The 27,435-nt window shown below is 38.9% G+C and overlaps 1 protein-coding gene across 3 annotated transcripts in view; it reads left to right on the top strand.

Moving 5' to 3' along the window:
• Positions 1–27,435, top strand: part of CNTN4 (contactin 4) — a 975,711-nt gene that overhangs the window by 924,237 nt on the left and 24,039 nt on the right. For 2 of the 3 annotated variants that reach the window (XM_043443116.1, XM_043443118.1), the window contains 2 exons: positions 19,201–19,376; positions 24,249–24,369. In XM_043443116.1, coding sequence (XP_043299051.1) covers positions 19,201–19,376; positions 24,249–24,369 — 297 coding nt within the window. The remainder of the gene's footprint in view (positions 1–19,200; positions 19,377–24,248; positions 24,370–27,435) is intronic. The other variant, XM_043443117.1, reaches the window with a different exon arrangement.

Genomic DNA, 27,435 nt, shown 5'->3' on the forward strand with positions numbered 1-27,435 from the left:
CATCAGTATATTTTGGCAGTTAAAGCTGCTATGCCTGAAGTCAACGCCTGAGTCTCAGTTCCCTGCCAGGAAATGTGTAGGAATGGGGAAGAGAGAATTTGCAGATTTAAGAACTTTTAAAAGAAATTCATTTATGGTCAGACTGAGCAGCAAGACCACTTAAGAAAACAAAAGCCAAGCCTGTGCAGTACAACGTGAAATGCCCTATATTCTTGCTACCCTATGAGATATAAGCCCCAAACCCTGCACATAACTTGTTTAGGGCTTTGCAACCACACATAGGGAGGAATGTTCATGAGGAGGAAAAAAAAAAAAACTTCTTTATAAGATGAACTTCCAAATCAAAATTAGAAAGACAGTGAGGAAATCTGCCACCATAAGAAATAGTTGGCAAATATAACTGTGGACTTTAAAAAAAAAATGTATTCACAGCCTCAAAGTTGAAAGTTGTGTTTTATTCAGTGAAAATTTTTAGGACTTAAGCCTGGAAGGCAGCATCTCAAGCAACCCTGAGAGAAATCCTCTGAGGAGACAGTGGGGGTGGGGTAGCTTATAAAGAAGCTTTGCAACAAGGGGCAGGTCATAGGCACATCAAAAGATTATTGTTAATTAAGGAAAACCTGACATCTCAATTTAAGGAATTTAGTGCTTTTCTAAATATGGGAAGATGCAAGAGTCTGGGCTCACTGAAATCATTCCTTTGATATGCACCTCAGCTATCTGGGGCCAATGTGTTTTCATATCCTGAGTTACCTTGGGGCTCACCATAGGGAGTGGCTGCAATCTGATGGCTGCTTGATGGCAGATATCCTTTTCCTTCAGTTTCCTCAGGCTGACCAGCTCACCATATGTGGTGGCTACAATTGCTGATGACTGTGACATCATTGTTTACTGATAATGGCAGAAAATATTCCACTTCTCACAACAAAGAGAATGCATACCCTCAAAAGTAGCATTAATGGAACAATCTGAAAATAACTTTTAGCTAAGTAGTGTAGATTTCTCAAGGATATCTTTACCCACTCCATCCTTCCTTCCTTTCTTCCCTACCTGAGTCCCTAACAGAATGGATTTCTAAAAAGTAAGTCAGGAAAAGCAAACAAACAAACTGGAAGCTATGCTGCTGTTTGTTTTTATAGCTGCTTTCAAATGTAGACCCAAAACTACCTAACAGAGAAAAAAAATTAGAATACTAATCAGTTTTTTTCTATTTAATAATAAATTAGTTTTTAAAAGTTTAATTAATTTTAAGTAATGCCTTGTTTTGGTGATAGAAATTTTATAAATGTATTGACTCAGATTTTCACCATGGTGTGAAGAGCAGAACTCAGAGTGTTTCAGTTTTAGTAAAATGATAAACATTTTCTGTATTCATTTTTCTTCTAAAAAGTAGTGTAAAACTTTAATATTTAAATGGCATGTGCTCTAGAATTAGAGTTAGCCAACTTTTTAATTTATTTTTCTGTGGCATATTCGCTTAAACATTTTTACATTTTGAATACTAAAGTGATCTAAGTCCTGTCTTCCCTTCCACTGCTTTCCTCTCTCTTCCTATGATCCCTTCTCTTCCCAACACAACAGGAGCCAGTACAGGCTGAGGATGTAGGGTGGTGACAAGGGTTGGAGAGGGATGTGGAGGCATGTTTCTATATGTCCAGAATCCCTGGATGTGGGATAGTTGAGGGTAGGTGCAGAAGTGATGGGCAGAGGAGACAGTTGACAAAGTTTGGGGATTGATTACACCAAACAAAAAAGTTGATTAAGCAAATACATGTTTTGAGGATAAAATACAGAAACAGTTACAGATGTATAAGTTCATGTATTATACACGTGTGTGTGCACGCTTAGGTCTTTGAATGAGAGGGACCAGAATCAATGAGCACAATAGTATCTACATCTTGGTTTCTCAAGACCATCCTCCACTGAAAAGAACCAATCCTCCATGGAGAAATTACTGATTTCATTCTAGAGCTATATAGCACCATATAAGATGAGCCTGGAACTTCTTACTGGGCCAAAAAGTAAGGAAACAAATGATAACAAAATGTCCCAAGCGCATAGGAAGCCAGCCTAAAAGAACTGGCCAAATGTGGACAATTTGAGCTTCAAAAGAGATAACAATAGTAATGTATTACAAGTCATTGAATACAATAGGAAGCCAAAAATAAATGAATGAATGAGAAAAGAAAACTCTTTTTTAAAGTTGAATGTCATCTAATATATGTAGAAGAAGTGAGGAGATATAGACTTTTCATTTGGCAACATCAGAGAGCTGGTTGCTTCTGGCAGGAGTCTTCAATGGATCCTAAGGCTGGTGGATCGAGGTTTGATGAATATCAATTTTTGGTGTACTTTTGGAATGAAAGTGAAAGTGTTAGTTGCTCAGTCATGTCTGACTCTTTGCAACCCCCATGGACTGACAGTAGCCTACCAGGCTTCTCTGTTCATGGAATTTTCCAGGCTAGAATACTGGAGTGGTTTGCCATTTCCTTCTCTAGGGGATCTTCCCGACCCGGGGACTGAACCTGGGTCTCCTGCATTGCAGGCAGATTCTTTAGTATCTGAGCCACCAGGGAAGTCCCAATTTTGGAATAATCTCCCCAGAAAATTCTGATCAGTTGCAAGTTGCTAAATACAAGGTAGAGAAGCCAGGCAGGCACCAGCATGACCTAGTGATTAGAATTAACATGGTCATAGGTCAGTGTTGAGATGAGTGCATATCACATCATGCAGCTCCTGGTTTGACTCACTTTGAAGGTACTGCATAGCTTTTCAGTGTTGCTCCTGCCAAAAATGCAGACCTGAGTTAGATCATTAGGAAACATCAGATGAACCCTAGCTTGAGAGTCATCCTACAAAATGTAAGGTCTGTCCTCTTTAAAAATGTCAAGGATTTGAAAGACAGGGGAGAACAGAAGAAATGTCCTTACTTGACAGAGGCTAAGGAAGCTTGACGATGAAATACAACATTTACTCCTGAATAAGATCCTGGATCAAAAGATAAAGAGACATTACTAAGAAAGTTAGCAAATTTTGAATGGGATCTGAATTGCATAGTGGTGATGTACCAGGGTTGATTACTTGGAAGTTGTGCTGGTTATTAGCAAAGTGTTCTTGTTTGGGGAAATACATACTGAAATGTTTTAGGGTGATGAGTTGTGACTGCTCTCAAAAGATTCAGAAAAAGACTAATGATAATAGGTAAATATAAATTATGGATATATATATCTATTACATATCTATTATATATGAGAGAAAGAACAGGAAATAAGCAAATGCAATAAAATATTAACAGTGTAGGTGTCTGTGTGAACGTAAAGGAACTCTTTGTACTTTTCTGAAAACCTTTCTATAACTTTGAAATTATTTCTTTTTTATTTTATCTTTTTCCTTTTTTTTAAATTTTTTTTAATTTTTCCAATTATTTTTATTAGTTGGAGACTAATTACTTTACAATATTGTAGTGGTTTTTGCCATGCATTGACATGAATCAGCCATGGATCTACATGTGTTCCCCATCCCGATCCCCCTTCCCACCTCCTTCCCCATCCCATCCCTCTGGGTCATCCCAGTGCACCAGCCCCGAGCACTTGTCTCATGCATCCAACCTGAACTGGCGATCTGTTTCACACTTGATAATATACATGTTTCGATGCTGTTCTCTCAGATCATCCCACCCTCGCCAAAATAAATTATTTTTAAATAAATTACTTTCTAAAAGAGAGAAAAAGTCCTAAATATGGCCTTAAAGGCAAAAGTCCGCATGAGCACAGACAGAGGGTCAGAGTTTGCACAGTGAGTGAGCAATTAGGTGGCTGATTTTTTCTGCTCTACAGTCAACTTGTGCTGTGCTGTGTAGTCACTCAGTTGTGTCTGACTCTTTGCAAACCTCTGGACTGTAACCCACCAGGTTTCTCTGTCCATGGGGATTCTCCAGACAAGAATACTGGAGTGGGTAGCCTATCCCTTCTCCAGGGGATCTTCCTGACCAGGAATCAAACCTGGGTCTCCTGCATTGCACGTAGATTCTTCACCAGCTGAGCTACCAGGGAAGCCCATCGTCAGTTTAAGTCATGATAAAAAATAAGAAATACAGCACAATAGCTTCCCAGTCTACATCACATCAAGGCTTAGGTCCTTACTTTTGTTAGTAACCAACACTGCCTTTTGTGGATCATTACTCAATTAATCATTCACTAACTCTCATGAGTAGGGACAGAGCTGAGCACCAAGGATTTATGAAAGTGTAAGATGTAGTCCCCAACGCCCAGGAATCTGATTTGTTGTTGTTCAGTCACTCAGCCATGTCCGACTCTTTGCAACCCCATGGAGTGCAGCACGCAAGGCTTTCCTGTCCTTCACCATCTCCCAGAGTTTGCTCAAACTCATGTCCATTGAGTCGGTGATGCCATCCAACCATCTCATCCTCTGTTGTCCCCTTCTCCTCCCACTTTCAATCTTTCCCAGCATCAGGGTCTTTTCCCATGAATCAGTTGTTCACATCAGGTGGCCAAAGAAGTGGAGCTTCAGCTTCAACATCAGTCCTTCCAATGAATATTCTGAACTGATTTCCTTTAGGTTTGACTGGTTTGATCTCCTTTCTGTCCAACAGACTCTCAAGAGTCTTCTCCAACATCACAGTTCAATTCTTCAGTGCTCAGCCTTCTTAATGGTCCAAATCTCATTTTCATACATGACTACTGGAAAAACCATAGCTTTGACCAGATGGACCTTTGTCAGCAAAGTAATGTCTCTGCTTTTTAATATGCTGCCTAGGTTCGTCATAGCTATTCTTCCAAGAAGCAAGCATGTTTTAATTTCGTGGCTGCAGTCACCATCTGCAGTGATTTTGGAGCCCAACAAAATAAAGTCTGTCACTGTTTCTTTGTTTCCCCATCTATTTGTCATGAAGTGATGGGATCCGAAACCATGATCTTTGTTTTTCGAATGGAGTTTTAAGGCAACTTTTTCACTCTCCTCTTTCACCTTCATCAAGAGGCTCTTTAGTTCTTCTTCACTTTCTGCTATGAGAATGGTGTCATCTGCATATCTGAGGTTGTTGATATTTCTCCCATCAATCTTGATTCCAGCTTGTGCTTCATCCAGCCCAGCATTTCGCATGATGTACTCTGCATATAAGTTAAATAAGCAGGGTGACAATATACAGCCTTGACATACTCCTTTCCCAATTTGGAACCAGGCCAGTGTTCTATATCCAGTTCTTCTTGACCTGCATACAGGTTTCTCAGGAGGCAAGTCAGGTGGTCTTGTATTCCCATCTCTTTAAGAATTTTCCACAATATATTGTGATCTACACAGTCAAAGGCTTTAGCATAGTCAATGTAACAGAATTAGAATCTGATGACAGGAAAGAAATGGGATAGTGATATTCCACAACAATGCTCAAGCGTTAACGCTGAAGAAGTAGAACAGACAGTTAATGCTGATAAGCTTTGAATAAGAAAAGGATCAGTCATGAGTAGAGTGGTCAGGAAGGCATTGGAAAGGTGGCTCTTTAGAGAGGTAATAGGGTTCATCTACCCTGGCTGGCTTCTGTGTAACCTGACAGAGCTGGATAGAGCCCACCCCCATTTAAATACTTCTGGAAATAGTGATGCATATTCTCCGGAGGCAGCCCATTTTCCTGTTCATAAAATCAGATGATTTAGAAGGCTCTCCTTTTTACAGAGCCAAAGTATGCCTGTTTGTAGTTACCCTTTGCTTTCTACTTTGAGGCAACACAAAGTAACTCAATTCATCGGCTGCCTATAAACCCTTCACATATTTGCAGACGAGTTTCATGTCCCCTGTCATTTCTCCTTTTCCTGTCACACATTTTCATTTATTTTAACTGTTACAAGTTTATTAGCTCCTTCACTAACCTGGGTGCAATAATGTGTCAGTGAATCCAAAGGATGTTCCTAGTAAGCTGTGGTCTCATTAATGCAAAGTATAATGGGATTTTTACCTCTCTAAGATGAATATCACATGCTATTTAGTACAGCCTAAGATTGCATTAGCTTCTTTCACAGCTGCATAGACCATTTTGAGACTGAAACACTCAAGTTTTTTCCATGTGAACTGCCAACCCAGTTTTCCCCCAGCCTGAACCTCTATAGCTTATTTTTAGAAGTAAAGCTTTTTTGCTTTGCAACTTTGCATGCGGTTTGTGCTCAGTCCTGCCCAACTCTTTGTGACCCCGTAGACTGTATCCCATCAGGCTCCTCTGACCATGGGATTTTCCAGACACGAATACTGGAATGAGTTGCCATTTCCTTCTCTACAGGATCTTTCCGACCCAGAGATAGAATCCACATCTCCTGCTTTGGCAGCAGGATTCTTTACCACTGCGCCTCTTGGGTTTGCCTCTTTAGTTCATTCTGAAATAAAGAATTGGTCCAGTTTGAAATCGCTGGGAATTCTGAGTCTCATCTCATGTTTAAGGATCCCTTTTTGATGTGTATTTTATGCAAAATTAATGAAAAATAGTTCATCCAGCACTGGTTTTATTTTTATTGAAAAAAAAAATAGGACCAACTAGAGAGACCTTAAATTCATCCGTAGAGATTCTTCCTCCAGGTTGATTGTGATCATTAATCAATTGCCTTTGCTGTGGCCTTTAATGACTACCAAAAATAGTTCTCTATCCAATCCCCCTTAGTGTCATTTGAGGTAAGTTGACTGTCAGCTCTTTGGCTCTTATTTTTTAAAGAATCCCATTTAAAAAAAAAATATATTTATTTTTAATTGACTAATGATTGCTTTACGATATTGGTTTGGTTTCTGTCATACATCAACATGAATTAACCATAGGTGTATATTTTCGCTCTCCCTCTTGACTCTCCCTCCTACTTCCCACTGAAAAAACCACTGTATAAGAAATCCCATTTTAAAAAATTTCCCTACAAAATTTAATATTAAAAAGAAGACATAATCTGACATTAGGCATCATCAAAACCATTACAGTCACAAACAATAAATGCTGAAGAGGGTATGGAGGAAAGGGGACCCTCTTACAATGTTGGTGGGAATGCAAATTGGTTTAACCACTATGGAGAACAATATGGCGATTGCTTAAAAAACTAGGAATAAAACTACCATATGACCCAGCAATCCCACGACTGGGCATAATTGAAGCCATAATTGAAAAAGACATATGTACCCCAATGTTCATTGCAACACTATTTACAATAAGTAGTACATGGAAACAACCTAGATGTCCTTCAACAGATGAATGGATAAGGAAGTTGTGGTGCATATATACAGTAGAATATTACTCAGCTATCAAAAGGAGGCTTCCCTGGTGGCTCAGATGGTAAAGACTCTGCCTGCAATGTGGGGGATAAATAAACAGAAACAGGTTTGAGTCAGTTCTAATGAGATGGATGAACCTAGAGCCCAGGCAGAGTAAGTCAGAAAGAGAAAGAAAAATACCACATATTAATGCATATATATGGAATCTAGAAAGATAGTACTGACGATCTTATATGCAGGGCAACAAGGAAACACAGACACAGTGTTTTGAACACAGTGGGGGAAGGAGAGGCAACACACTTTTGGACACAGTAGGGAAAGCAGAGAGTGGGGTGATTTGAAAGAAGAGCATTGAAACATGCATATTACCGTATGTAAAATAGATAGCCAGTGGGAGTTCTCTGCATGATGCAGGGAACCCAAAGCCAGTGCTCTGTGACAACCTAGAGGGGTGGAAGGAGGAAGGAGGTGGGGGGGGGTACAAAAGGGAGGGTACATGTGTAAACCTGTGACTAATTCATGTTGATGTATGGCAAAAAAAAAAAGCATCACAATATTGCACAATAATTCTATAATTAAAAATAAAATAAATTTAAACATTATGATCAAGAAAGTCACTAAAACAGGAAGATGTATACCTCCAAGGAAAGAAGATGACTAAAACACATGCTAAACACTTTCCCGAGAGGCGCCAAGTGAAGATCTTGGCACGGGGAGGGAAATGTAAAGAAATTATATACTGAAATGAAAGGGTAGCTATGGTATAAGGCAAACAACATCAAAATGGAATTTTTATTCTATAAACTGCAGACACTTGTTTTTACAGATAATAAAATCCCTAAATCAGAAAACTTTTCTTCTAGTAAAGTCAGAATATAACATGACTTGGTTCAGTTCAGTTCAATCACTCAGTCGTGTCCAACTCTTTGCGACCCCATAGACTGCAGCACGTCAGGCCTCCCTGTCCATCACCAACTCCTGGAGTTTACTCAAGCTCATGCCAATTGAGTAAGTTATGCCATCCAACCATCTCATCCTCTGTCATCCCCTTCTCCTCCCACCTTCAATCTTTGCCAGCATCAGTGTCTTTCCAAAAGAGTCAGCTCTTCACATCAGGTGGCCAAAGTATTGGAGTTTCAGCTTCAACATCAGTCTTTCCAACGAATATTCAGGACTGATTTCCTTTAGGATGGACTTTGGATCTCTTTGCAGTCCAAGGGACACTCAAGCATCTTCTCCAACACCAAAGTTCAAAAGCATCAATTCTTCGGCGTTCAACTTTCTTTCTAGTCCAACTATCACATCCATACATGACTGCTGTATAAACCATAGCTTTGACTAGACGAATCTTTGTTGGCAATGTCTCTGCTTTTTAATATGCTGTCAAGTTTGGTCATAACTTTGCTTCCAAGCAATAAGTGTCTTTTAATTTCATCGCTGCAGTCACCATCTGCAATGATTTTGGAGCCCAACAAAATAAACTCGGCCACTGTTTTCACTGTTTCCCCAACTAATTGCCATGAAGTGATGGGACCGCTTGCCATGATCTTTGTTTTCTGAATGTTGAGCTTTAAGCCAACTTTTTCACTCTCCCTTTTCACTTTCATCAAGAGGCTCTTTAGTTCTTCACTTTCTGCCATAAGGGTGGTGCCATCTGCATATCTGAGATTATTGATATTTCTCCCAGCAATCTTGATTTCAACTTGTTCTTCATCAAGTCCAGCATTTGTCATGATGTACTTTGCATGTAAGTTAAATAAGCAGGGTGATAATATATAGCCTTGACGTACGCCTTTTCCTATTTGGAACCAGTCTGTTGTTCCTGACCTGCATACAGGTTTCTCAAGAGGCACCTAGTTAATCAGGTGTTAACCATCTGGTGATGTCCATGTGTAGAGTCTTCTCTTGTGTTGTTGGAAGAGGGTGTTTGCTATGACCAGTGAGTTCTCTTGGCAAAACTCTATTAGCCTTTGATGTGCTTCATTCTGTGCTCCATGGCCTAATTTGCCTGTTACTCCAGGTGTTTCTTGACTTCCTACTTTGCATTCCAGTCCCTTGTAATGAAAAAGACATCCTTTTTGGGTGTTAGTTCTAGAAGGTCTTTTAGGCTTCATAGAACCATTCAGCTTTAGCTTCTTCAGCATTACTGGTCGGGGCGTAGACTTGGTTAATGTGTTATAGTTTATGCATCCAATTGTATTTATCATACTCCTCGGAACTGACCAATATTAGCATCTTGGAATATATGCAGTCAAAATTTTTTTAGAAAAATAATTGTTTCTGTAAAATAATACATGTTCTCATTAAGCAATTTGAGCAAAGCAAAAAATAAAATGAAATTTAAAAGTTAAATTTAGCTAAAATTAATAGGAAAAGAAAGTACAGTGAGGGCAAAGTGTTCTTCAACATGAAAGAGATATCGCTCAGTCGCGTCCAACTCTTTGCAACCCCATGGATTTATACAGGCCATGGAATTCTCCAGGCCAGAATACTAGAGTGCGTAGCCTTTCCCTTCTCCAGGGGATCTTCCCAACCCAGGGGTCAAACCCAGATCTCCTGCATTGCAGGTGGATTCTTTACCAGCTAAGCCACAAGGGAAGCCTAAGAATACTGGAGTGGATAGCCTACCCCTTCTCCAGAGGATCTTCCTGACCTAGGAATTTAACAGAGGTCTCCTGCATTGCAGATGGATTCTTTACCAACTGAGCTATCAGGGAAGCCCTATAAAAGAGATAATTTCCTTTAAATAAAATACTCTAAGAGATTACAAAAGACATTAAATTGTTACAGATTGCATTTTTATTACATGCTTTAAGTGAATGGGGTTTTTTTTACATTTTTATTGACATGTAGTTGATTTACAATGCCATGCCAATCTACCATACAGTGAAGTGAATCAGTTTTATATATATATATAGATATATATATGCATATGCATTCTTTTCCATTATGATTTATTCCAAGAGACAGGATATGGTTCTCTGTGCTATAAAGTAGGAGTTCATTGTTTTTCCATTGTAACTATAATAGTTTACATCTACCAAACCCAAATTCCCAGTTCATCTCTCTCACTCCCTTCCTCCACTTGGCAATCACAAGTCTGTTCTCTATGCCTATGAGTCTAATTCTGTTTTGTAGATAGGTTCATATGTTCCATTTTTTCTACTCTATGTATAAGTTAACTTATGATATTTTCTTTTTCTGACTGACTTCACTTAGTATGAAAATCCCTAGTTATAAGCATGTTTTTGCAAGTAACAGTATTTCATTCTTTTTTATGGCTGAGCAATATTCCATTGTGTATATACACACAGAGAGAGACATACAACACATCTTCTTTATCCATTTATGTCAGTGGACATTTAGGCTGTTTTCACATGTTGCCTTTTGTAAATAGTGTTGCTATGAACATAAAGGTACATGTATCTTTTTGAATTACAGTTTTGTCTGGGTATATGTCCCAGAGTGGGATTGCTGGATCATATAGTAGTTCTATTTTTAGTTTTCTGGAAAACCTCCATCTCTTGTATCTATATATACATATAGATACTAACATCTATATATACATATGGATACAAGCACCTATATATATATATATATATATATGTATGTACACACACACATACATAGATTGCAATCTTGTAAAATAAACAAAATAAGTCATACAGCTAGTAATATTAATAATATCATACTATAACAGAGACAGAAAGCATAAAAAATTTCAAAACAAAGAAATCAAAACACTGATTAGCATAACTAGTTGTAATCTGGTCACAATAAACCATCAAGTGCACAGGGGAGCCAGCTGAAGAAAAGCCAGATTTTTGAAGGATCAAATAGAGAGAAAAAGGTAAATATTTCATCTTTGTTTACAAAGGTATGCTTTATCATGTTGATACATACTTCCTGATACCTACTTAAGTGTATATCAACCCAAGAAGTTCCTTTTTCTTCACACCCTCTCCAGCATTTGTTATTTGTAGACTTTTTAATGATGACCATTCAAGCTTGTGTGAGGTGGTACTCACTGTAGTTTTGATTTGAATTTCTTCAATAATTAGTGACATTGAGCATCTTTTCATGTGCCTACCGGCCACCTGTATGTCTTCTTTGGAGGAATATCTGTTAAGATCTTATGACTACTTTTCAATTAGGTTGTTTGTTTTTTTTGTTGTTGAGCTATATAAGCTATTTAGCATCATCGTATCAAATGTTTTCTTCCCTTCTGTAGGTTGTCTTTTCTGTGTTTTTGTTTGTATGGTTTCCTTTGTTGTGCAAAAGCTTGTAAGTTTTATTAGGTTCCATTTGTTTTTGTTTTTAGTTGTGTTGCCTTGGGAGACTGATCCAAGAAAACATTGGTATGATTTATGTCAAAGAATGTTTTGCCCAGGCTGTCTTCTAGAAGTTTTATGGTGTCATGTCTTATGTTTAAGTCTTTAAGCCATTTTGAGTTTATTTTTATGCATATTATAAAGGTATGTTTTATCTTCATTGATTTACATTCATCTGTTCAACTTTCCCATCACCACTTGCTGATGACTGTCTTTTTTCCCATTTTATAGTTTTGCTTCCTTTGTCAAAGATTAATTGACCATAGATATGTGGTTTTATTTCTGAACTCTATTGTGTTCCATTGATCTGTATGTCTGTTTTTGTACCAATACCACACTATTTTGACTTCTGTGGTTTTGTCTTATTGTCTGAAGTCTGAGAGAGCCTCTTGCTTTTTTTCCCTCAGGATTGCTTTGGCAATTCTTGGTCTTCTGTGGTTGCATATTAATTTTTTGATTATTTATTCTAATTCTGTGCAAAATGTCAAGGATAATTTCACAGGGATCACATTAAATCTGTAGATTGCTTTGGGTAGCATTACCATTTTAACAAAATTAATTCATCTGATTGAAGAACATGAGATATCTTTCCACTTAACTGAATCCTTTTCAGTTTCCTTTATAATGTTTTCTAGTTCTCACCATATATAGTTCTTTTATCTCCTTGGTCAGGTTTATTCCTCGTAGGCATTTTATTTTTTGATGTGGTTTTAAAAGTATTGTTTTTTACTTTACCTTTCTGATATTTCATTGTTTGTGTGAAAGGAATTATGCATCTAATCATTGACTTAATCATTAACACAGTGGTTAATAATAAATCTCTCTCTCATGCTTGTTTTGATCTTTAGAATAAAGCACTTAGTTGACTTCTGTCCTCTCTATGTTATAGAAAACACTAAAAAGCATAAAAGAATTTTTCTTTACTCTCTAATGGTTAAGCACTTGATAAATATATGTATATATTTTCAGCGTCAGTCCTCTGGAGTTCTGAATTTATCATTTTCCATGTGGTGAACCAACCAGAAGCTGGAAAGTTTTGGGGTATTGTTGGCCCTATTTTATTGTTGCTATTTAATTACATCCAAATCCAGACATCAGTTCACATCTTGAGTTCTAATTGCCTTTGAGAGTTCTATGCACAGAAAAATAGATGGAGTGACTCTTCAGAACACAAGTCGTAAATATAGGTTCTTCCTGATCTTGATGAATTAAAACCAAAGGAGGGGAGACAGTTTTGTTTTGAAGACACCATCTGCTTATTTGTGTACAGTGTTTGTATTCAAATTTAAATAAATTAATCACATAAAGAGCATCTGAATTCACAACACAGAAAACCGGAGTACTGAACAAGCATACAATTTGAGAAAACCAAGAAACTAATGAGGTTTTGAACCTCTTTAGTTTAATCTTCTCTAGTCCCAGGGAGACCTCTCTGGTGTGTGTACAGTGCTTGACTTCCTTTGCATTGATTCTTGCTACTTCAGGGCTCAAATGTGAATCAGTGGCAAGTGCTAAGGTAATGAATTAGCATCTGGTCATCACAGTAGCTGTACCAGCATACTCCTTAATTTAGAGAACTTTGGTCCTTGGTTAACAGGCAGTTGAGTTCAGCAATAGTAATAAAATCTGTCCCAGATCACTGAATGTGCATAAAAGGATGAACATTCTTTAGGTGAAAAAAAAAGATGTCAGTTAAAAATGTAACCAGAATTACAGGTGCTTCTAGGCTTTCAGGTAGGTACCAACTCCCAGACATTTTTGAGGACTTCAGCCTTGACATCTGACTCTGCACTCATCGTGTGATGTGTAAGCTTATAGGGAGAGCCAGCATTTGAGGTATAAAATCGCCACTGCTTTTTACCTAAGACAGTAACTTCATCATCTTGCAGTAAAGCCCTCTGAAACCATCTTCACCCCACGGCCTTCTCTGAATTTCTTCTGCATTTAATGTCTTCGGCTGACTACACATAGTCAAGAGTGTAGATTGCTGTATTATGCCCTCAGCCTTGTTCCCTGGATCATTTGTGAATGGATATATCATGTTTTTAGCTAAATGAAGGGAGACAGCTTAACACAACAGATAGTTTCTTAACCACTCGTAAGCATCAGTTTCCCTCATTTGTTAAATAGGAATAATAGTATGTATTTGTTGAAAATAAATGAAACAATCCATGTCAAGCATATAACATGGTATCTAGAATGTGAACAGTTAGTTTTTTAGTTAGTTAGGCTCTGTTAGTTTAGTTTTTTAGTTAGAAGTTAGACTCAGTTTTTGGTTTTTTGTTTTTCTTTCTTGATTTATTTGGGCTTCCCAGGTGGCGCTAGTGGTAAAGAATCCATCTGCCAATGCAGGAGACGCAGGAGATGCGGGTTCAATCCCTGGGTCAAGGAGATCCTCTCGGAGGAGGAGATGGCAACCTGCTCCAGTATTCTTGCCTGAAAACTTTGGATGGAGGAGCCGGGTCTCAGAGTCAGACAAGAATGAATTACCAAGCACAAGCATTTATTTATTTGGCTGCTTTTGGTCCTAGTTGTGGCACATAGGATGTTTCATAATGGTGCATGGACTCTCTAGTTGTGTGTGGACTCCAGAGCACACAGGCTCAGTAGTTGCCTTGAGGCATGTGAGATCTCAGTTTTTAAACCAGAGATCAAACCTGCGTCCCCTGCATTATAAGGCCAATTCTTCACCACTGGACCGCCAGGGAAGCCCCTCAATTAGTTTTTATGAAGAAGTTTTGTCATGGCTCTCTTGGTACTAGGACACTGTTATCCATATAACACATAAAGATTGCTTGGTAGATAGATCCACAAATGAATGAAGGTACATTAAAATGAAAATCTAAATTGCAAAATCAGTGGACAGCCATTTAAAATAGAATAAGATGACATCATGCCAAATACAAACCAGAGATGCATATAATTTTGTCCAGGAATTATGTGTTCCAATCTTCATTTTATAGATGAATTTTTAAATTAAAAAATGATAAATGACACATTACGTGAAGTGGAGTTATTTCTAGATTTTCTGCTTAGCGCTATTCAAAGGTGATTTATTCTTAACTCCTTCCGTCATAAAAAAAAAAATCTCTATCTGTACCTTTTCCTGTGGGTCAGTTAATCAATAGTAGATTTTGATTATGTGACTTGCAGAAGCCTCAGGTTTTGAAATAAGCAGTTGTCCTTCCCATTATCTCTTAGCTAGTGTGTGTTTTAGTCTCTCAGTTGCGTCCAACTCTTTGCAGCCCTCTGGACTGTAGCCCACCAGGCTCCTCTATCCATGGAATTCTCCAGGCAAAAAACTCTTAGCTAGAAGTACCTGTTTTTCCCTTCTGATTTCATGCACACCGTGAAATCACCAAGAGCACACCAATACATTTGTCCTGAGCTTCACCTATTTTCAGAAAACAGCAAAAGTATATTCCTCCACTAGATTAGAATCCATTTATGGATGCTGGGAAAGATTGAAGGCAAGAGGAGAAGGGGACGACAGAGGATGAGATGGTTGGATGGCATCACTGACTCGATGGACTTGAGTTTGGGCAAGCTCTGGGAGTTGGTGATAGACAGGGAAGCCTGCCATGCTGCAGTCCATGGGGTTAAAAAGAGTTGGACACAACTGCACAAGTGAAGTGAACTAACTCAGTTTAGATGGACACAGACTCCTTCTTTAACAACCTGAGATGTTTGCTTTCCAAAGTAGGGTAAAAAGGTAGAAAGTACTGTTTTGGATACTCTTTAAAGAGGAAATTTTAGTGAGTGGGTTGTTGATTACAAAATTCTCCATTACAAAATTCTCAGCTGAGATTGTAATCTAGGAGGTACATTCAGTAAATGTTTATGTGCTGCACAGCCTGTTAAACACAATCCTGTGAATGTGGAAGGGGATTAGTCGTCATTCTTTTACTGTCTCTCTTTGCTTTTGATTTGTCTTCTTTATTGTGGTGTGTTTGGTTGGTTTTGGTTAACTTTAAGGTTCAGTATAGAGAAATTTCAGGAATATGACTGAATTCATAATTTCACTCTGTAGGCACTTATATGACCTTTCAATTTAATTCACATTGCTTTTCACCATTTTACTCTCTGACATCAGTTATGAAATCCTATGTCAGTGAGAAAGTAGAGACTATCTATGTGTGAAAGTAGTTTTAGGGTTCATAAACTATCTTGGCTGAGCAAGTCCGTTTCATTCCCAATTAAAACTATAATGTAAAGGGTGAATTTAAAAACAAATCAGTAGTTCTCATTTTTAAAAAGTGATACATGAGTGAAGTAAAGTTACACAGAGAAAAATATTACTTATGCTTGGAATCTAAAAAAATCCTACAAATGAACTTATTTACAAAGCAGACCAGATGGTCAACACCAAAATCAGATTGATTATATTCTTTCCAGCCAAAGATGGAGAAGCTCTATACAGTCAGCAAAAATAAGATCGGGAGCTGACTGTGGTTCAGATCGTGAAATCCTTATTGTCAAATTCAGACTTAAAGAAAGTGGGGAAAACCACTAGACCATTCAGGTATGACCTAAATCAAATCCCTTATGACTATACAGTGGAAGTGAGAAATAGATTTAAGGGACTAGATCTGATAGACAGAGTGCCTGAGGAACTGTGGATGGAGGTTCGTGACATTGTATAGGAGACAGGGAGCAAGACCATCCCCAAGAAAAATAAATGCAAAAAGACAAAATGGCTGTCTGAGGAGGCCTTACAAATAGCTGTGAAAAGAAGAGAAGTGAAAAGCAAAGGAGAAAAGGGAAGATATACTCATTTGAATGCAGAGTTCCAAAGAATAGCAGGGAGAGATAAGAAAGCCTTCCTCAGCGATCAATGCAAAGAAATACAGGAAAGCAATAGAATGGGAAAGACTAGAGATCTCTTTAAGAAAATTAGAGATACCAAGGGAACATTTCATGTAAAGATGAGCTCAATAAAGGACAGAAATGGGATGGACCTAACAGAAGCCGAAGATATTAAGAAGAGGTGGCAAGAATACACAGAGGAACTGTACAAAAAAGATCTTCACAACCCAGATAATCACGATGATGTTATCACTCACACTCACCTAGAGCCAGACATCCTGGAATGTGAAGTCAAGTGGGCCTTAGGAAGCATCACTATGAACAGAGCTAGTGGAGATGATGGAATTCCAGTTGAGCTATTTCACATCCTGAAAGATGATGCTGTGAAAGTGCTGCACTCAATATGTCAGCAAATTTGGAAAACTCAGCAGTGGCCACGGTACTGGAAAAGGTCAGTTTTCATTCCAATCCCAAAGGAAGGCAATGCCAGAGAATGCTGAAACTACCAAACAATTGCACTCATCTCACATGCTAGTAAAGTAATGCTCAAAATTCTCCAAGCCAAGCTTCAGCAATACGTAAACCGTGAACTTCCAGATGTTCAAGCTGGATTTAGAAAAGGTGGAGGAAGCAGAGATCAAATTGCCAACATCTGCTGGATCATTGAAAAAGCAAGAGAGTTCCATAAAAACATCTATTTCTGCTTTATTGACTATGCCAAAACCTTTGACTGTGTGGATCACAATAAACTGTCGAAAATTCTGAAAGAGATAGGAATACCAGACCACCTGACCTGCCTCTTCAGAAACCTGTAGGCAGGTCAGGAGGCACCAGTTAGAACTGGACATGGAACAACAGACTGGTTCCAAATAGGAAAAGGAGTACGTTAAGGCTGTATATTGTCACCCTGCTTATTTAACTTATATGCAGAAATATCAATAGCCTCAGATATGCAGATGACACCACCCTTATGGCAGAAAGTGAAGAAGAACTGAAGATTCCCTTGATGAAAGTGAAAGAGGAGAGTGAAAAAGTTGGCTTAAAGCTCAACATTCAGCAAACAAAGATCTTGGCATCCAGTCCCATCACTTCATGACAAACATATGAGGAAACAGTGGCTGACTTTATATTTTTGGGCTCCAAAATCACTGCAGATGGTGATTGCAGCCATGAAATTAAAAGACGCTTACTCCTTGGAAGGAAAATTATGACCAACCTAGGCAGCATATGAAAAAGCAGAGACATTTCTTTGTCAACAAAGGTCCATCTAGCCAAGGCTATGGTTTTTCCAGAAGTCATGTATAGATATGAGAGTTGGACTATAAAGAAAGCTGAGTACCAAAGAATTGATGCTTTTGAACCATGGTGTTGAAGAAGACTCTTGAGAGTCCTTTAAACTGCAAGGAGATCCAACCAGTCCATCCTAAAGGAGATCAGTCCTGGGTGTTCATTGGAAGGACTGATCCTGAAGCTGAAACTCCAGTACTCTGGCCAACTGATGCGAAGACCACATTCATTGGAAAAGACCCTGATGCTGGGAAAGATTGAGGGCAGGAGGAGAAGGGGACGACAGAGGATGAGATGATTGGATGGCATCACCAACTCAGTGGACATGGGTTTGGGTAGACTCCTGGAGTTGTTGAGGGACAGGGAGGCCTAGTGTGCTGAGGTTCATGGGGATGCAAAGAGTCAGACACGACTGAGTGACTGAACTGAACAAAACAGAAAGACCTACAGACATAGAAAACAGTCTTATCATTACCAAAGGGGAAGGGTGGAGAGGGATACCTTGGGAGTTTGGAAGGAACATATACACACTGCTGTATATAAAATAAACAACAGGGACTTCCAGTATGGCACAGGGAGCTCTCTTCTGTATCTTGTAATAATAGTGGGAAAGAACCTGAGAAAGAATATGTGTGTATAGCTGAATCACTTTGCTATATATTTGAAACTAACATTTCATTTGAAACAACATTGTAAATCAACTATTCTTGAATAAGAAATAAGCTATATATACATATATATACCATTTTGTCAGAGATATTCACTATAGCATTATTTATAATTATAATAAATTTGCTAAAATATTTACTAGTTTCAAAATGGTTGAAACAATTAACAGCCTATCATGCAGGTTATAAAAATTTGTGGATAAAATATAAGCCTGTATTATATTTAAGTAGAGAAAAAAGAGAAATATCATATATGTAGCATGTTTGCTCTACTGCAAAACAAAACAACTGAAAATCGATGAATCCAAAAGACAGGGAGAAATTATACTAAAATGAAAATAGGAATTTTATCTGAACACTAAGAAACTAAGCATAATTTTGTTTTGCTTTGGTTCCTTCTTTCAGCTTCCCTGAATTTTCTGAATTTCCTATACTAAACATGTATCATTTTTATAGTAGAAAAAAGAAAGCTTCCAATTAGCATGGATTTTCCTGCTTGCACTCAGCTTTCTAGTGAAACTAGGGAGATATGAAAACCTTTTTGAAGAGGCAGTTTCAGAGCAGGCTGCAGAAGTAGGCCCCTCCATAAGTGTCTTAAGAGATGTAACCTCAGTGCTCCCCAGCTGAGTTCAGTTGCTCTGTGAAGGTTCACATTATGAGTGTTTTCATCTTTTCATATTAAAAATGACCTCCTGGCTTGAATCTGAGCTTCCCAGATGACTAAGGCTTGCCGGGTATAGCCTAAGAAAAAATAAAGCCAAACTCCTTAGTATTTCATCCTGCCCTTGAATTCTACATTTTATTTCTACTTATGCTCATAGGCTGTGTTGTTCTGTTTTGTTTTCACTCTCTAGATCCAACAAAGGTAATGGTACCTCCTTCTAGTATGGATGTCACTGTTGGAGAAAGTATTGTTCTGCCATGCCAGGTAACACACGATCACTCGCTCAACATCATATTCACTTGGTCATTTAATGGACGCCTGATAGACTTTGACCGAGATGGGGACCACTTTGAAAGAGTTGGAGGGGTAAGTATAAATATCAGATTATCCACAGTAAATGCAACGTGCCCCTAAAGTGAGTCAAACAACTTGTGTAGACTAACTTGAAAGGAAATATAAAGTTATTCTTTGATGATTTTGTTCAAACACCTTAAAAAACTCTTGGTTAACGTCTGCTCCTTTTTGCATAAGTGTGGCCCTGCTTATTGAGTCACTTGTTTGCCAGTCCTTTTCTTAACCCTCTTAATCCTTAACCCTACAGGTTAGCTATTCGTATCTGTATATGAATGAGAAAACTCAGGGTCATGGGAGATACATTGCTTGCCTTGGCCTGATTGCTAATAAACTGCAGGTCTCAGCTTGAAACTTCAAATCCCAAATTCCTCTGCCCCATGGTGAACCATATGCCATGGAACTGAATTAATAAAATAGCTCGAGGACAGTTTACTCGTATGCTTTTAGACTGCTGACTAAACTCCCTTTGGCTCTTGTAGAATACTCATCATTGTGAGGTTAGGGCTCTCTTTCTTGAATCTGAAAGTCTGATCAAATTGTTTATTATCTCCAAATAATTTGAATTCTAGTGATTGAATTTTCCAAAGGCCTTAATTATTTCCCATAAAAAATACATAGTACCATTGAACTCACACCAAGAAAACATTAGATTTGGAAACAATTTGAATCTATGACAGTCATTTTCAAGAATAGTTTTTCTACCATAACGTAGCCCTACTTTCCTGTTAGTAATGAAGATTCCAGGGGGAAGGAATATATTGGGAGATTGGGATTGCCATATACAGACTACTACATATAAAATATAACTACTATATGTAAAACACTACTATATATAAACTAGATAACTAATAAGGACCCTACAATATAGAACAGGGAAGTCTACTCGGTACTCTCTAATGGCTTATATGGGAAGAAAATCTAAAAAAGAGTGGATATATACATGCATAGCTGATTCACTTTGCTGCAAGTAAACGCAACCTTGTACATCAACTCTACTCCAATCCAAATTTTAAAACAGATTCATTCCAGCTGCCGTTATCATGGAGGGGACTAATCAAAGACAGCAGAATATAAGCATGAGGCTGTATTGAAAACACTCCCTTCCTCCATGCTCCAAAAGGAATCTGATTTGCCCATCTCATCTTATCCCCGTCTCTTACAGTGAGAATAAATGGACTAAAGCTTATAAATTATACATATGATATGTTGACCCTCAACATATTCTTCTCAAATATGGTGCTATTCCTATTATTTACATTCTTTCTGCCTTTCCCAAACAATACATCTCTACCCAATTACCAAACACCCAAAATAATTTCTATAACTATTTTCTCAAGCCTCCGAAGGATTGTATATGACTGGTACCATTTTAAATGGATGAGAGAGAAGTTATTTCATTAAGTCAGTGGATGACTTGAGTCTATTGATTGTCCCTTGGAACTCTGGTTGAGAAAACTGGTTAGAATTGCCATTATTAACCACCCTGGACCACTTTGATATAGTTCAGCCTAATAACCTGGACCAAATAAAGAATGATATTAGCTATTTCACAACATCATTGAGGATACTAAATACCTTCAGGTCTAGAAACCTAAATAGCACAATGCCTACCACCAAAAATAGTATGTGAGGAATTTTAATGATTGTATTCACTGAAGGAAGAGTAATATTAGTTCTAATAACTTGAGAGTGAGTATACATTGAGAAAACCTTCATGGATTAAACAGAATATTTATTTTCATAGTAAAACCAGTGTCTTGGGCAGGAGAGATAATAAAAATATTCTCTCAGGATGGCATAGGCAACAACCAATCAGAACAGCTGCCTGGGCTATCAAAATATAAATTCTGCAGGTAAGACAGATGTGAACCTTATGCTGAACCACAGAAAGGTGGGTAGAGACACCCCTGATGGAGTCGGGCACTGAGGACCACCTTTTGTAACGACCTCTGTCCATGGAATTGCTCTCAATGGCCTTTCGTATGGCAAGTGTTTGTCTCTTTTGTGATACCGGTACTAAGTGCCAATCAATCATTGCTAAAGAATTAAGTGCGAGATTTGGGACATCACTGCAAATTGTGAGAGCTAAGTGTGTTAGCCACCAGGATCATTAATGTCTGTGGAGTTAGTGCTGGACCACAGAAGAGGTAAGGGAGCAATTCTGAAGTTAAGCCCATTTTGCAGTTTCTACTTGCCAGGTCAGTATGCTGCAAATGACATTTGGTAGAGCTAACCGATTGCAGTTTTTAGAAGAGTTATAATTTCATTGTCCTCTGGTCACCTCCAGTGGTTCTGTCAGGAGCAGAGCACAGCATTGTGTGGTTCTCTATGGTAGGAATGTGAATGTAGATCTCAGTAAATAATGTGGTCTGAATGACTTTAAAGGGAAAGAGAAAGTTATTGTGGTCTCCTTCTGTGAGCCTCTTACCTCAATCCCGACTTTATATTTCTTTTCTTTGTTTCACTTTTACTTTAAAAACACACATAGGGAAAGTATACTCCAAACCACACAGTCACAAAATTCTTTTAATGGATACCTGTGCTCCAAAATCTCCAGGCTACCACTAGCTTCTTTGAGCTTCCAGCCCTTGGTGAATAAAACAAATTATTGATATAGTGTAGCTATTTATTTTAAACCACTGTGACTTTGTACCTTCACAACACACACTCCCTTATGAGGCATATTTTTTGTTTAAGTCTATGCTCAAAATCCTACTATGTGAAATGTCTTAGGTAAAGAAGTATTAATAGCCATGGTGATGATGATGCCTTATTACTTGCAAAATGTCTAATCATTTATCAAGCATTTTCATATGTATCAGCTCTTTAATCCTCAGAATCTCTGTGAAATATGGTAGCAATTATCCTATTTTACTAGCAATTATAAGACTTCATGAGTAAATAGTAGAATCTAAATGAGAATCCAAGTGTTATAAATTTAAAATAAAAGATTTCAGGTTTAAAAAGAAAAGCACAACTCTTCTTGAATTAGATTTAATATTTTTGACATAATTTTCCCCAAAGAATACTGTCCATGGCCACCCCGAATGCTAGTTTAAATTTACCCGTGCTTCAGTTTTCAGGATTTCACATACACGTACAGTCTCATCTGCTTCTCACAACTAATGTCATAGGCAGTGCATCCGTCTCTCTTGGGTTAATAAACTCAGGCCCAGAGACACACAGCAAGGATCAGCCCCAGAGAGCTGAGTTTCAAAGCTTCAGCTCTCTCTTGACAACATGCTTTTGCACTTCTTCTAACCCTATTTGTAACTACTGGCAGGTCTATCTCTTTCATTGCCCTGACTAAATATGTACTGAAATCAAAGATGAAACCAAGTACACATTAATTTAGAATAAGATCTTTCCGGATGACAGCACAGCATTCTAGTAAAGGATAGGGATTGCAGCCTGACCGTGTGAGCTCACAGCCCGGCTCTGCCACTGACCAGCTAAGTGACTCCAGGAGTTTCCTCAACTGTACAGTAGGGATAACAAAAGTGCCTACCTCACAGGACATGTCAGTACTCAGTATAATACCTGCCTGCCAGATATTAAATACCACCAAGTATTATCCATTGTTATTGTCATCTGAAAGAATAACAATAGGGCCAAAATAGCCTATGTTACCTTGCCATCCTTCAAGATTTAGAAATAAGCATAGCTTCCTGACTCTGAACCCTAGGGTGTTCTCTTGCACAAGCAGCCATTCTCAAAACTTTTGGTTACCAGAGCTATGAAACTCTAAGGTGTAGCTGTGTTTTTCAGTTTAACTGCCAGCTTTGTGATGGCCTGTAGCGGCATCTTCTCACATTTACTAGAAGTACTGTGCTGGTAAATGGCGTATAAATATTTCTAGGGCACCTCGATATCTATACCGGGCTGTAATGAGTGCTATTCATCTGCTGATCAAACACACATTTGGCATTGGAAAGCAAATTAGCCCCGTTCTACACTAGGGGATGCAAGATTTCCTTGGAGAGTCTGCTCCTCATAATTCTGTAATTCAAACTGAGGAGCAATCAGAATGCTGGCTGTAAGGCAGGGTTGTGCAGTAAAATACAGGTGCCTCCGAACATGGACTTGCCTCCCCTTTCCATATAAAGAGTTCCCAAGTACTGCAGTGCCATCAAAAGCTGTAGGTTGAGGGCATATCTGAAGAAACCCGCGGGACTAAATCAGCAGCCGCTTTACATACATTTCAGTGCTTCCAAGGGCGCTCTCCTCAATGTTGCGTGGCAGCCTGAATGGGAGGGGAGTTTGAGGGCGAATGCATACTAAATCGCTTCAGTCATGCCTGACTCTTTGTGGGCCTGTGGTCTGTAGCCCATCAGGCTCCTCTGTCCATGAGATTCTCCAGGCCAGAATCCTGGAGTGGGTTGTCATCCCTCTTCCAGGGGAACTTCCCGGCACAGGGATTTGAACCCAAGTCTCTTATGTCTGCGGCATTACCGGGCGGGTTCTTTACCACTAGCGCCACCTAGGGGACAATGGATATATGTATATGTATGACAGTCTCTTCGCTGTTCTGAAACTATCACAGCATTGTTAACGGGCTATACGCTAATATAAAATAAAAACATTTTAAAATAAATAAATGCATTTGAAAAAGTAAACAGTTTAAGTGCTTCCAACGTGGGTGACAAACTGCTCCAGAGACGCAGAGGCCAGACGCCTGAGGTCTTATCCGAGGTGTGTCCTGAGTACATTGCTGTTATTACCTAACAGGCAGGCTCACGCATTTTTAATAGGCCATGGCTTGCATCGCTAATGTTTTCATCAGCCGGTGTAAAATAAATCTATTAGTCACAGTGTCCTTCGTGTGATAATGATATTTAGAGCTCATTAAAAAGTAATTGTAGCCACTTTCCCCTACTTTATCAGCAGGATTCAGCTGGTGATTTGATGATCCGAAACATCCAGCTGAAGCATGCTGGGAAATATGTCTGCATGGTCCAAACAAGTGTCGACAGGCTATCTGCCGCTGCCGACCTGATCGTGAGAGGTATGGGAATTGGGAGTTTCATTCTTAAAATACTTTTGTGATATCTACTCCTGTGCAGAGTTCTAAAAGCCTCAGTGGTTTAGAATTACCAGGAAAGAGTCAATAGAAGGAAAACATTGTTAACGGTGTTAAGAGTCTACAGAAGTTTTGTGTATATCTGTTTCTCTCATAGGGGATCAGAAAGTGCAGAGCAAATCCACTTACTCTCTACTGAAAAGAACTCCTCTGAAGGCCCCAAGTGCCATGATTTACGGTGTTGGAGTTGATAGGACCAACTGTTTACAGTTTACGAGAAAAACTGTAAATTAAGAAAAGCAAATGGCTGAAAGAAGGATCACACTGTGCCTTTTGCTGTTCGTCTAGGCTGAACCAAATCGGTATCTTAGATCTCTGATCTAAGAGTGGCTTAAGTAAAATCGCCACCAATTTTCCCCAGGTTTTTCCCCCTTAAGTGATTAGTTCTGTCCAGTTTCTACAATATGGCTTTAGAAGGAAATATCTCCTGACTGCCTAGATTGTAGTAAATCAGCAGGGAGTTGATGTCAAAACTGACATGTGTGAGATTCTCTTGCATCTGACGGACGAGACCTAACTTCAGCCTCATGGCTGTGAGTGACGTGGCTGACTGAGTCCTACCAAACCAACGTGTAAAGAGACAGTAAGTGAACTTAAAGAAATATTTTTAAATTAAAATTCAGTCTTTGTGAACCAGTGTATCTATCTATCTATCTCAGAATCAAACTGATGCTTGCTCAGAGGTTTGATGAAGTTAAATGCAAAGCCAAATCAGAACATCAAAATAATTTCTTAGCCAGTGTCTCCTTCACAAGTACATTAAGTCCCCTACATACAAATGAGTTTAGTTCTGAGAGCATGTTTAAGTCCAGTTTGTTCGTAAGTCCAACCAAGTTAACTTAGATACTCAACTAACACAGTCGGCTATCTAGCACTGTACAGCACCAGGTTAATGATACTTTTCACAGAAAACACAAACACAAAGAATAAAGGAACCATTTTTAATCTTACAGTACATACCCTGAAAAGTACAGTAGTACAGTGCAATAGTTGGCGTGTAGGGGCTGCAATGAATGAACAGGCAAGAGGAGTTATTGATTGGAGGAGGGAGAAGAGGTGGGGGATGGTGGAGCTGAAGGATTGTCAGCAACAGGAGGGGAAGGGCATAACGTCATTCATCCCTGACGTTGATGGAACATATCTGCATCTATGAAAGTTTGCAAGGTGAAGGTCCGTGTGTAGGGGACTTAGAAAACAGTAAGTGATTTGATGATCCAAAACGTCCAGCTGAACACTAATACAAATGTTTAGGAACCTGGCCAGCAGAATGTTAAGTGTAAGAAAACAAAAATCCGGGTGATACCAGATTTGGAGGCGGGGTAAATCTGAGTGCACAGAGAACAAGATGTTACTGGAGGCAGTAAAAAGTGTGGCTGTATCCTCTGCACGTAGCATGGGCGGGGGTGGGAGAGGTGCGGGAGTCAGCAATTCAAACTGATGTCAAGAGAGGTTAAAGAAAGGTATCTTTTCCATCGGGTCTACTTTGATTCTTCTTTAAATTGCCTTAAAAACCTTTCTGTAATGGTACGGATAAGGGCCAGATAAGAGAAAAAGCTTCCAATCTGGGTACAGCTACCCAGAGAATAATCGAGGGCACCGTGTTTATTTCCATTTTAAAATACACCAGAGCTGGTCTGCTCTTCCCTTGGGGGCGAAGGAATTCTGTGGCTGAAAATGTATCCTCTATTTAATTAGGATAATGTTCAGATCAGCAGTTTAAGCACCAATAAATTAGAGTCATAAAAATGTAAATCAGTAATAGTTGAATTTCTTAAGTGATATTGTATACTTCATTTCACAGAAAATAACATTAAACACCAAGAGGAATCTGCAAATGCTGTCTAAAAGAAAATCTAGCATAATCAGTGAATAAGGCCAATAAATTAATATGCCATTTTAAGCCATAATCTTCGGTTTTATCTCCTCCTGCCTCTGCCCTTGGCAGCTTTTCTGCACTTTGCAGTGGAGAGGCAGATATGTACTTCGTTGACCTGCCAGGGATTTTTGTATTTGAAGCTAAAAGCTTGAAGTCTTGCATTTGGCTTCGTTGTTTCTCTGTTATCTACTTTATTTAATCTAAAGCACATGGACAGCAGCTAGAAAGGCCAGTCTTCCCTGAGAAAGATGCAGGAACTCCTGCATCCCCCCTGCTATTACCTGTGACACAAACTCGTGTGAGCCCCAGCCCATGTTAACACTCTGCTTAGAGGATAAACATATGCTCATGTTGTCATTTTGAAAGAGAGACCCAACTTCCCCAAAACAAATGGGTAAAAACATTCTGTGAGGTGTGAACGTATCTACCCTTGGGTGGGGCAGGTAGCAAAAACATAACAAACAGCAAACCCCACTGTGAAAGTACATCTTATCTCCAGCGGCCAAGTTCAGGCCTCCTCCTTCACGTGCTCCTGCTGGTTGCCAAGAGTGGGCTCAGCTCTTCCCCTGTCCACTGAATTCACTGAGGGATTTGGAGAGGAATGCTTTTCTCCTTTGTGACACTTGGATCCTAAAGGCCATGGAAGGAACATCTGTTTTTAAAAAGGATGTTTTTAAATAAGAAAGCTGGTGAGGAAAAAGAAAATTATATTATTATCTTCTGGACTTTCTGTGGTTAATAAGAGTCCTGAAGACCAGAGGTTATGCCAGCTCTATCTAGGTGGCATTAGACTGACGTGCTGAAATGTCACTGTGGAAAATTAATCAGTGCCAGTGTGCAGACTTGCAGACCTTTCATTCAGGAGTAGGAGGGAGAAGATAAATTTAGTCTCACCTGTGGGTCTATAAAAAAGGCTTTTTAAAAAAGGAAAGAGAAATTTAGGGCATCACTGAAAGGGTGCAGAAGTGAATCCCAGAACAAAGTGTTACTTGCAGAAACTGCCATTAACTTTTCAGCACTCTGGGAAAGGTCTCTTTCTTCCCTGCCCCTGTGCCGTGGCCCCGGAGTATTTTGGCAGAACATCTGATCACTCTCCTGGGCCTCAGCACGTCCCT

This window comes from Cervus canadensis, chromosome 22, assembly GCF_019320065.1.
Source record: "Cervus canadensis isolate Bull #8, Minnesota chromosome 22, ASM1932006v1, whole genome shotgun sequence".
Classification (NCBI taxonomy): Eukaryota; Metazoa; Chordata; class Mammalia; order Artiodactyla; family Cervidae; genus Cervus; species Cervus canadensis.